Genomic DNA, 12,470 nt, shown 5'->3' with positions numbered 1-12,470 from the left:
CTTTTTGTTTGTTTGTTTGTTTCAAAGACTTGGAACTTCTGGTCCAATAGGAATAAGAATTATCAGTCTGACTAACTTGCTCTTACCATCCTTTTCCCTTAAAATGTTCTGCGTATGTCTAATACAGTCTGTCATAGCATGGTTTCAATTCATATTCTTTGTGGACATGTCAAACCTCTTCCTCCTTCAACTTCTTCCTCCTCTTTTCATCATTTTTGTGTCTTTGAAGGGTTTTTTCTTCCTCCCTTCTATCTTTTTTTCTATACAACGAAACAGCTTCAAATAATTTGGTTTTTCTCTTACATCCCACATTTTAAACTGCGGATCATGAACAATATGCATTTCACAATAGCTCTCTGAGGAAAGAAAAAACCTACTGGATTACTGGGCTCTTTTGCAGAAGAGGTAAAGAAAGTGTAAAAGTCAGAAACCTCTGAGGCCATGCAGAAGATTAGCAGCCTCATAGTCATGAGATTGCAGGATCTGTTGGCTCTCAACACTTTGCTGCGACTGCTTTGAAGAAAGAAGGTCAGATTTGTCTTCTTTACTTTAATGAGCAGCAGTGAATTAAAAAAAAAAAAGAACAACTTTCTGTAATCTTTCTCTGTACCTGCAGGATTTCCTGGGAAATTATATTTCATGTAGTAAGATACAAAAGTACAGAATGAACTATTAACCTTGTGTGCCATTTCCAGGGGTTTTCCACCTTTGATGAGAATACCATTCTGTGCAGCCACTCCTGTGCCCACCATTACAGCTGTGGGGGTAGCCAGGCCTAAAGAGCAAGGGCATGCAATGCTCAGCACAGTGATTGAGGTTTGAAATGCAAACCTCAGTATTAGTTCAGCTTTTGAAATGTGTTTGCTCTGATTCTGCAAGAAGAAGGAAGAGAAAGGGGAAAAAATTAAAGATATGTAAGAGTGCTGACAGAAGATGTACAATCAGATGTACAATAAGATGTACAATACAGATGTACAATCAATCACAGTAATATCAAAAAACACGTTTGTCTGGAAGCCTCCAGTGTAGGAAAGCAATCTATTATTGTTAACATAATGCTAAATAAAGATCAATGTTATGAATTGTTTTATGACAGTATTTTCTGGATTTTTTGCTGCTCAAGCACACATATGTTTAACTCTGCTCTTAGGCGACAATATAACTTGTTGGAATTTCCTTTATAGCTTAGCAAAGGAGAACCCTATTTCCAGGTACACAGATCCCCACAGCTCCTGAGCATAGCAAATACACATCCTAAAGATTGCAGAAGCTCATCTTCTTTCTAAAGCCAAAACCACTATCTGCCATCAGGAACCAGAATGTCCACAAATATTTCAGACATGACAGGAATGGTTCCTTGCAATGCAGCTACAGATCATGTTTAGTCCAGAAAGACTGTCAATAATTTCCATTTGTAAGAACCCCATGCATAACTAAGGGGGAAATGCAAAGGTATATTTATACCTGCAGAGAGATTTTAACAAGTGTAATTATCTGCTCTGTGTAGGAAACACCACATTGCACAAAAATATTTGCCAGGTTGTGACATAAAACCTAAGTACAGAAAGTATGTTAAGTACACTGTAAGGCATTCTAAGAAAAAAATCCATCTCTTAATAAAATTACTTACAGGAAAATATTTTTTAATAACATCAACATTTATAAAACCAATTGTGATCCATACTATCAATGTCACTGTTGAAATGATGATGATAAATGGAACAAAGTATCCACTAAACTTATCTGCCAGTTGCTGGATGGGTGCCTATAAAAAAGAAAACCAGTTATTTGCATGTTTATGGTCAAAACAAATAAATACGCAGAGTTCATGAAAATATGCAATAGTCTTTATCTATTTCTTTTTTGAAGTCTGGAAAAACACAGTTTGCTGGAAATATAGAATCTTTTGATTATTTAAGGTTTTCTTCTCTATTATTTTTACCTTTGACATTTGAGCTTCTTCCACCAATTTCACAATCTGCGCCAGAGTGGTATCACTACCAACATGAGTAGCATTAACAAGAACTGAGCCATGTGCATTTATAGAACCAGCAATCACTGTGCTCCCAGGCTTTTTAGTGACTGGCATAGGTTCCCCTAGAAAGAAAAGGTAGGAATAAATGAGCCAATACCTCTAATAACACAGTCCATTAGCATTCAGCTCATTGTTAGCAAACTCAGTATACCAAGTAATAATGACCAGAAATCACATATTGTGTATCTCTGTCTGATGAAGACACGTAAAAGTAGCGTCATACTTCCATAAATCTTTTCGTAGGTTTAATTTCAAAGGAAATGCTGTTTCCTTGGTCTTAATTTTTCAGTATCGCATCCCTCAACAGGGCCAGGAGCAATTTGGTTGGAAAAGGAACTTCTAGGAATTTCTCCATTAACACTTTACCTTGTCATGGGAGTTTGAGCAATCTGCCTTTATTTCTACAATCCTCAGCTTGCAAAGACTAGAAAAGTTTTCTCTGTGGAAAAGCTCCTGTTCTCATGCTTCCACTTCAAGAACAGTAGCTCTACAAAATCTGTATTTTCTCTATTTTTAGGGTTAGTGATAACAACTGGTTCTCTTAAGTTAAGGGTGTCGGGGTTCCCAAGTAAAGCAAGTACGTAACTAAAACAAGTAAGCCAATTCAATGTAAACTTCTTCTATCCTTTACCTTATTTATAAGAATTGCACAATTAATTAAATTCTTACTTTATTTATCAAATGAAATGAAAATTTCAGAAGCTGTGAAAAAGTCCCATGACCCTGAATAGGTGTCAAGTTGTGAAGCTTCCTTTCCCTCTACTTGCTCACTGGAAGAGCCCTGTCATACATACCCCAGCATCTCATCAGTATCTCCCCATTAATCCTTAGAAGTTATTTCTGAAAAGGTACCATCTCTACAATTACATTCCAGAGGAAACTCCAAACAGATCACTGGAATAATGACAATAGTGTTTAGACTCTACCCATCCCATCAAGTACATTAGTAAGTGACCAAACTGAGTGGAAATTCTTCAGCTTTTTAGGGTGTTGCAGACACAGGATTTGAACTCAAGATCACAAAGGCAAGCCACAGTATCCATTAAGGTGGGAGGTTATTCAGACAGCAGTGTTTGCATTGGGTCTGCTCTCTTTTCTTGTAATAAAGAGTTCTAGAAGCTTTCACTTTTTTGCACAAGGTAAGGGGAGTTACCAGTAATGAGAGACTCATCTGCCATAGAACTGCCTTCAATGACCTTTCCATCCACTGGGAACTTTCCACCAGGAACAACTTTTATGATATCACCCCTTTGAACCAGTTCAACAGCTACCTGTTCCTCCCTACAAAAGACACAAGTAAAACAGACAGATTATTTATGCTCTCAGCTTTCACGTTAACTGGATCAAGCATAGTCTGTGACCCAGGCAGGCTGAAGCGATTTTGGTTCATAAATACGTACCTGACAATAGAGTGGTCAGGTCCAAGAGTCACCACAGTGGCTTCTGTGGCTTGAAGAGACATAAGTTTAGCAAGAGCTTCCGAGGTCTTACTCTAAGAAAGAGAGATTAATGTTTAAGATATATTGAGACATATAAATGCTGATGTCTACTCAACACAATGAACTCTAAATGACCTTGTACAGTATAGGCTGCATCAGAAACATCTGACTTAAAATTCCTCTGAATAGTTTTATTCTACTCCTATCATAAATAAACAATAACTAGCATGAAGATGAGTTACCTTTGCTATGTGTTCCAGCCATCTGCCAAGTGCAATGAACACAAACAACATCGGAGGAGTGTCAAAGAAAGTAACAGGGCTTTCCTCTGCCTTTTCTATTATCGCCACTATCAGGATCACACAGGAATACACATAAGCAATCGTCGTGGCCAGTACGATGAGCACATCCATGTTGGCCATCCTGTGCCTCAGCGATTTGTAAGCTTGTACATAAAAATACCATCCGCCAAGAAACTGTCGGTGTAAGCATGGACAGACTTGTATTAAGATCACAGCAGTAACCACAGCAGTGAATGGAGAGAGTACATAACACTGCCCATAGCAGAATTTAAAAAACATAGTAGATAAGGGAAAGCATAGCTGTCCTATGCAAATTTTGTACTGCTATAACTTCAGGTCTCCTGGAAGACTGACTCCATTGACATCTCTCATTTGCCCTTCCTTATTTTCAAAACCAGCTAAATATCATCCTTTTCCTCAGCTATGCAAAGTAAACAAGGCACAGAAGATGAAAGGATTTACCTATAGCTACCCAATTAGTTTGCAGATGATCAGATCTTTTTTCATTGTGACAATACCTTCCCCACTCGGAAAACTGTCTGATGCAACTTTGGCAGCAGTAAGTACTGTGAGTAAATACAGAATGGATAATTTGCAGAAAAGTGCCACTTTGTTCTGCAGGTGGTACAGACAAGAGAGAAGGCCTAATCCACTAAAGCTTTCCAGTCTCCTGTCTTTACCACATCAGATTACATAAATGAAATAGGAGATGAATAGAAACAAAACCCCTAGGATGTACTGTGGACATACCTGAACAAAAGTGCACAGGATAAAGAAGAGAAGATTCAAAATAGATAATCCAGGAATGAGGTTCCGTTCCAGCACCATAGACCCATGGTGCTCACCATTGGGTATTTGCATATAAATCATTATGATTAAGACAGGAATACCAAACAGTAGGCTGCACAAGAAAGATTTCTTCCACCTGAAAAGGAGAAACTGTAAATCCTTGGTTGTTGTACACTCTGCAGTACTCAGGCCAAACAGTGTGCTCACAGTGCACAGCTTTGGGATATTTGCAAAGATCCAACATTTAGGGACAGTTTCAGTGTCTCCTACATGTTTAACTGTATAGACTTCTAGGAGTTTAAAACTAATGAAAGTAATAAATGTACTTGAACCAAATGGTGAATAGTAAAATTAAATATGCTTTACACAAGAAGAAGCTAATTAACTGGGAAGAGTCCTGGGGAGACGTCAGTTACAAGATATGATCTAGACATGTTAATTAGTGAGAAAGAAAAAGAAATGCTTACTGCTGTATTTCCTTTTTATGATCCAGGTTATGTGCATTTGGATCTCTTCTAGCCACAGAAGCATGAAAACCAATTTCCTTTTTATTGACAGAGGAGGAAAGATCAGTTAGTTTTGATTAAACTAACCATATTACTTATAACATACTTAAATGACACCACTTTTAGAAGAAATGTCAGAAAAGGACACTGTTCCATATTTAATAAATGCCGACTTCTTATTTATTTTTAGATCCTTCCAAAATGAGAGGATATTTCAGTCAGTACTCAAAATTTGGACTGCTAAGGATTTCTGGTACCTATACATGAACATGGTGTATAGATGCAGTATGTATCCCAGTTTTCTTAGGCACAGGAAGCTCCCACTGACAGCTGGAATTCTGTTGCTCATTCCCTCAAGGACAAGGTATGCCTGCCCTTTCACCTCCACTGGAATAATTATGAGAGATGAGACATATCACAAAGGAAGTAAAAATGCAGAAGCCGCTGGGCTAGACAACCTTGTAAGCAAATCCTAAACATTACAGTTTAGCAGATAAACCTGAAGTTAAAAATGAAAGTGTCTAAAATCCGTTTAAACATGTAGACTACAGGGTAAAGCATTCCAGAAACAAATATAAGCAAAAAGCCAGCTTTGACTGACACTTCAGTGAGTTACTGCAGTATAATCACAAAATCAATTAGGTTAGAAAAGACCTCTGACATCATCAAGTCCAACCTATGACCAAACACCACCTTGTCAACTAGACCATGGCACTGAATGTCACACCCAGTCTTTTCTTAAACACCTCTGGGGATGGTGACTCCACCACCTCCCTGGGTAGCCCGTTCCAATATCTAATCACCCCTTCTGTGAAGAAATTCTTCCTGATGTCCAACCTAAACCTCTTCATGTTTTGACTAAGGACGTTAGGCTGTGATTGCAATCGTATTGTTAGGGCTAGAACTATGCCTCTCCCTCAAACACCCAAAACCCCAAAGCACGCTTGCAAGAACAATACATCTAAACTTCCTACCTGCATCATGAAATGCTTCTCTGGCAATATATGCTTTACAGAACTACTCTGCCATCCTGAACAGTCTACTAGTTAATATGTTAATAACTGCTGCTCCATCAATCCTGCAGTCTAGGAATTTTTTTCTGAATAAATCCTCTAGAGCACAGAGGGCAAACAGTCTCTATTGTCCTCCTGACTACTCACTGCATGCACCTCATACAGTACATTTTCTTCCCTTCTGGTGGGCAAAAAAGGAAGTTTTGTCCACATCTGGGCCACGCTAATGGTGGATTTTATGATCTATGTGATTACTGGTAAGCCAGGATTTTTTTTTCATTTAGTGGCTGTATCACAAGCTTTTCCAGTTTAAAAAATTCCACTCTATTGATGTGAGAATAAATGCAAGTGTATACAGAGATGTGTAATACTTGTGGTATGAGCTGTGGCAAAACTTCTTTTACAGCCTTTCACTGTAGTATTTTTTTTATGAAATATTAAGACCACTAAAATGACTGGAAATGAGAGACACATGATTGTACACACAGAATTAAAAAGAATAAATATATCGCACTTTTATCACATATAGATAAAAAAAGGTTTCCTTTTGTAGTTTTTAGTATGTGTTTTTAGAGTAACAACCTGTGAGACTACACGACTGTGCAGCACAGCAGCTTCAGCACAAGAGCATAAAAACATATGGCAATAATCGTGTCATCTGCAAAAGTCAGTGAAACCTCTCAATTATCAGCCGCTCTATATCCTTTTAAATTTCACCTTAAAATTGTCCATACATAAAAAATTCTTAAATCCTACCTTGATTATTTTTATAATATCTCGAGGTCCAATAATTTCAGGATCAAACTGGATGTGAGCTTTGCAAGTTGCAAGTGCAACTGAGGCATAAAATATGCCATTTGTTCTCATGAGTTTGGATTCAATATTGTGAACACAAGAAGAACAAGTCATCCCTGTAATCTAAAGAAAAGACACATTTAGGTAGTTAGCAATCCCATATATTCGCCCAACATTTGTAGATGAACTTGAAACAAGGCCTCCTGATCTCACAGAGGTACTAATTCTATATGACTATTCAAGCTCTTCTGGTATTGACCCGAGGTCTCAGCATAAAGATTTTATAGAGCTGTCTTAAATGATACAAAGCTGAGAATACAACTACCCACTTTTATTATAAAATTCTGCAACCAGCTGTTATAGTCACAGCTATGTATTTGTATAGCAGAACTCAGATGTTGTATTAACTGTAATAGTATAACTAATATAGTTCTATCAACAGCTATATTAACACCAGCAAAGCCAAATTCTTCATGTTGCTTACTTAAATTTCCCTGTGGCTTCAACAAGGCATTATTCTGATTACTTCTGTTTTATTAACACAACTGCAGACTGCTATCTGTCTTGAAGTAGGTATCTGTCAGAGAATAAAAACTGACATTTGAAGAATCTGTCCTTCATAAAACAATTAACTAATTTTATCCAAAGTTCTTAGACCTCTATAAAAAGCCCCCAGCATTGGCAGTACATATTTGGTGACACATTCTCTATCACTCAGAATCTGTACTGTTGACAGAAAACTTCTGTTTTATTCCTGCTTGCTAAGAAAAGTCTAGTCTGTACATAGAACTATCACCTTTTATTTCAGTGCATTTGGATAGGTTCTTCTAAGACAAACGATCTTGTCTTTTCAGTAATTAAGAGACAATAACATCACCATCCAGAACTGAGCTGCTGAAGGTACAAGTGCTTAAGTAAAGGTATTTTCAAGAAAATGAGTCTTCCAGACCTGACTATTCCTAAACCAAATACACATGACTTACAAGAAGATCCACATGCCCTTCTGTTTCTGCATGATCTTCTATGATGGTAGCTTCAAAACCCAAATTCTGGATCAGCCGTGCTATTTCAAAAGGCTGTATGAATTCTGGCTTGTATTTTATCTCTGCTTTACCTGCCATCAGCGCTACCAACACTGAAACAATTCCTGCAGTGGCATAATAAAAAAAATATTAGATAATATAGCCCCTTTGAGGGAAAGAAAAAATATTACAAGTGACTGTCATTGAGGACTGTAACAACTCTGAGACACTATAAGCCTAATGATTTCCCTCTGCCTCCTTCTAGTGTTGTTCCCTGGTCACAACAGCAAAGTTTTTACTGAGATCCAGCCACATTGTGGTTCCCTTTAGCAATGAGAGGAACATGGAAGGAGGTGAGTTTTGTTATGATCTAATGAGACAAAAAGGATGTTCAGAAACAATCTTTGCACTTATTGCTATAAGCTCTATCCTGGACTCTCTTAGTTTGGAAAGAGCCAAACAAACCCCACAGTACAATGCTAGACTTTTTTATTTTCTTGTTTCCCATCTCCTCCTCTTTTTTAATAAATAAAAACCCCACAGAAATCTATATCTAGAATTGAAAAGCAAAACATAAAATTCATAGGTAAAAAAAAATAGTTTTGAAGCGCTAATGGTTTCTTGGATTTTTAAATCAAGACAGTGAGACCATCACTGTGAGACTGGAGATGCAGTAATCAGTAAGCAAAACCCTCCAAAGGCATGCTCACACAAATGAAATCAGAGGCTGCCAAGGCTCATCTGTTCATCTTCTATATGGTCAGAGGAAAGGCAGCTCCAGCCTGCAGACTTCTAGACGAGCAAACACTGCTCTGCCTAAGCTTACCCTGGCACTGGAGCCATGCATTTGTTCGTACCTGCTTGTGCAAATGCACCCTGAAGGGCAAGTTTCACATCAAAAACGTGCCAGAGCTCTCAACAGCTCTGGAGCAGATGGATTGCTCTGTAAAGCAACAAGGCCCTGAAAACTAAACGAGAACCCTTTCTCTGTTCTTGTCTTACTTGAAATTACTTGAAATTTTTATCACATTGCAACAACTTACTGTTACAATACATGTATGTCCATGAGGTTTGTCCACTAGTGCAGTAGGATAGTAAAACAGTGACATAGTTATATTAGCACTAAAAAGAGCATTAAGTCTATTTACCTTCAGATGCTGTACCACAACCTATTCTATAGAATCACATAGAATAACTTTTCCACCCCATAGTCCCTTATAGACCCATTATAGGAATCTTAAATTTATTACCATCTTCTTTCTGCAGATTTCTTTCGATGGTAGACACACATGATGCACAGGTCATGCCTGTGATTTGCAAAAAACACTTTTCAGCTGTTGCTCCACTGAGCTGGTTTGACCCATCAAGGTGAGGACTGTCTAGAAGAGCATCCAAGACACAGCCTTGCTGAGGAGGCTCTGGAGCTCGAGGCTGCACCGCAGCTTTGCTGGCATTAGGCTGGTGCCTATGTTCTGCAGTGGAGGTATCTTGAATAAATAAAGAAGTACACCAAACAAACACTATTTACAGTGTGATTGGATGATGCAAAAGTTCAAACAAGTCACACATATCAATCACGCAAATCCTCACAGTAGTTTGAAAGGTGACCCAGTAACCTTGGTCTCTACATGGAAATAGTGTATATTATTCCTAGGTTTATAAAACTATACACTCACCAGTACCACTTGCATGATCATTTAACTCTACAGAACTAGTTCTCCACTTTCAGATGACAAATGATTCCCCTCAATTTCAATGCCTAGACCTGACATCTACCTCCACTTGATAAAGATACCTAGAGGGTCACTATCCAGCACAGAGAATTCAGTCCAGTTATATCCATTCTGTTGTTGTTGTTGTCATCTATGCAGGACTCATAGCATTTCATCTCAAACAAGGAAAAGGTCAAGTTTCTTAACAGGTTTCTCTTTATGGTGCAGTATTTACACTGCAAGTAGTGCAAAACGAGTAGTGGAAGCACCCAGGAGACCTCAACACAAACAGGCCTGTTGTGATCATTTTTGTTCTTTACCAGACATCAAACAGACACACAACAGCTCCAGCTATGTTCACAAACTGCCTCCTTTGTGTAAAGGAGCAGGAGTTGCTTTTGAATGTGTTAAACACAGGGGATTCCCTCCTTTCCCACAGATGGATTGGGAGGTCTCGTACTAAAAAATTACAAACCAAACAAATAATAATTAAAAGCCACATACCAGCCCTGCCTCATTTGTAGTAGTACCACAGATTCAGAGGGTTTGGACACATGAAAGAAGTGAATAGGATGTGGTCTGTTGTGATCAAACTAATTAATTTCAGGTAAACTACATCACTATTTCAAAGCAAATCTGTTTAGTTTGAAGCAGGTAAAAACTGTTACATTTGAAATTCACTAGAGAGGAGATTGTGCATCAAAGCAACTTTTTAAACACTGAACACATGTACAAAATGAACACACTGCTGCAGCTGACATGTAAAAGCAGCTGTTCCCACCAAAGAGTATCTGCATCTTGCCACTTATCGTGCTTAAAGGAAGCTTTAGTTAAGTAAGGCAGGTAAAAATACTCAAGAAATAAAGGTCAAAGGATTAAGACACCAAAAAGAGGTTTTAGCTAGGTGAAAAGTGGTTTTAAATGAAAGAGATTTCATTACGTTTGTAGGTTTTAGTATTCTGGAACATAAATGAAAACATTTGGTTTGACAGACCTACTTACAGCAGCCTGTAGACATAGTAGGAAACTTACTTCAGTGGGTAAGGGCATGAGCTGTTTGAAAGACCTTGTACCAACTCTCAAATATTTTGGTTTCATAACACAACTCAACTCTTACACCCATTAGTGCAGTTATGAATGCCTGAAACAAGGTGCTTTACAGCTGAAACCTCTCTCCCTTGCTAAGTGATGTCAGATCAGGCCAGTCATTCAGAAAAGACAATGCCAATGTGATGCTTTAAGAGTTTCTCTCTAGAAGAGAATTTCAAAGCAGGTGTCACACAGCCCAGCCTGGCATTCTACCCACAGAAAAAAAACACTGTTACCTGTCAGCACTGAAGCATCAAATCCCATGTCTTCTATGGCAGCTCTTAACTCTTCGCCGTTAGTGACAGCTGGATCATAATGTATGGTTCCAGTACTGCCAGCTAGAGAAACTGCTACCTGTTGCACTCCTTGTCTCTCTGATATGGTCCCTTCTATGGACTGTGCACAAGAATTGCAGGTCATGCCATCAATCTTAATAACAACCATGCACGTCGGGTCTTGCAGCGGCTGTTTGATGAGATCACCTGTGAAAGCAGGTGATGGAGATGCTCCTTTATTTGCTTCTGAACCACTAAGGAGACATACTTTAAAGTTTTCAGGTGGAAGGGATTCAATAGCTTGCTGCAGAGCTGACAGGGTGATTAAATTTGGGCTATACTCTACCACAGCACATTTTTGCTCCAAAGACACTTTAATACTTTTTATTCCAGGAATAGCTGATATATTTTCTTCAATGTTTCTGACACAGGACTTGCAGTGCATGCCTTCTATCTGTACAGTCACCGTAGCTGTGCTGCTCATCTCAGCAACCAGTGGATCCAACCCATCACCCTCAAAACTTGCTGGTGTCTTCTCGGGGTTTGCATTCTGCAAGCGCTGGAGATCAAGGACACCCAGCTTCAAAGGGGCTGATTTACTTTTAATGGTGCAGTCATACCCCAGGTTATTGATGTGTCTCTTGAGGTCATCAGGCTGAATGATGTAAGGATAGTAAGCAATAATTGCTTCCTGGTTACCAAGTGACACCTTGATTTTTGCTACACCATGCAGTTTCCTAATCTTTCCTTCAATGTTGGTGACACAGGACTGGCATGTCATGCCTTCTACGCGAAGCTTAACTACTGCTTCTTTCAAGCTCGACAGATTTATGGTTGCTGTTGTCAACTTCTCTTCTGCTATGCTGGCATCAAAGCCCATATCCTGAATTTCCAGGCAAATCTGATCCGGACTTATTTCCAACTGCAGATACTTGATAACAGCATTGTTCTGTTCACGGGAGACTTTAATACTCACAATGCCCTTCACCTTGGAAATCCGGCCTTCTATTGCCTGCACACATGATTGGCAAGTCATTCCCACGATGTTGATTGTCACAGTACGCTCTTGGGAAGATGAAGAGGGAGTGGTTTCAAAGCTCTCCTCGTAGCCCATGTTGTCAAAAGCAAAATTATGTTTCATTGTAGGCTCCAGCTCACAGCCAGGAGGAGAATCAGTGTTTGACAAAGCCTAAGGAGAAAGAGGAAGAGTAAAAATAAATGCCTGCATCTTCAGCCCTGTATACGCTGCAATGGTCTGCATATGCTCTGAAGCACATGCTAGAAGTGTTCTCAAGTCAGTCTATAGTGCTGAAACACTTCACAACATTAACCCATGATGATGAATCAGGCCTCTGACTCATTTCTTAAGTAGCAATTTAAAAACTATTCACTAGGGATGTAAAACCAGAATTGATTCAGTATTCCTACCCCAACCAAATAATTTAAAACTTGAGCTCTCTGCAGCAACAGGGCACTTCTGTCACAAAGCCTGA

At 38.8% G+C, this 12,470-nt stretch overlaps 1 protein-coding gene across 5 annotated transcripts in view; it reads right to left on the bottom strand.

The window, feature by feature from the left end:
* ATP7B (ATPase copper transporting beta) overlaps positions 1 to 12,470 on the bottom strand; it is a 45,015-nt gene that overhangs the window by 12,141 nt on the left and 20,404 nt on the right. For 4 of the 5 annotated variants that reach the window (XM_032678937.1, XM_032678936.1, XM_032678933.1 and 1 more), the window contains 12 exons: positions 10,939 to 12,166; positions 9,152 to 9,421; positions 7,863 to 8,026; positions 6,841 to 7,002; positions 5,033 to 5,109; positions 4,527 to 4,701; positions 3,717 to 3,950; positions 3,436 to 3,527; positions 3,189 to 3,316; positions 1,943 to 2,097; positions 1,631 to 1,765; positions 678 to 872 (listed from right to left, as the gene is read on the bottom strand). In XM_032678937.1, coding sequence (XP_032534828.1) covers positions 678 to 872; positions 1,631 to 1,765; positions 1,943 to 2,097; positions 3,189 to 3,316; positions 3,436 to 3,527; positions 3,717 to 3,950; positions 4,527 to 4,701; positions 5,033 to 5,109; positions 6,841 to 7,002; positions 7,863 to 8,026; positions 9,152 to 9,421; positions 10,939 to 12,166 — 3,015 coding nt within the window. The remainder of the gene's footprint in view (positions 1 to 677; positions 873 to 1,630; positions 1,766 to 1,942; positions 2,098 to 3,188; positions 3,317 to 3,435; positions 3,528 to 3,716; positions 3,951 to 4,526; positions 4,702 to 5,032; positions 5,110 to 6,840; positions 7,003 to 7,862; positions 8,027 to 9,151; positions 9,422 to 10,938; positions 12,167 to 12,470) is intronic. The other variant, XM_032678934.1, reaches the window with a different exon arrangement.

Source organism: Chiroxiphia lanceolata, chromosome 2 (assembly GCF_009829145.1).
Source record: "Chiroxiphia lanceolata isolate bChiLan1 chromosome 2, bChiLan1.pri, whole genome shotgun sequence".
Classification (NCBI taxonomy): domain Eukaryota; kingdom Metazoa; phylum Chordata; class Aves; order Passeriformes; family Pipridae; genus Chiroxiphia; species Chiroxiphia lanceolata.
Note: the sequence above shows the minus strand (reverse complement) of the source record. Positions and strands in the feature narration are given on the sequence as shown.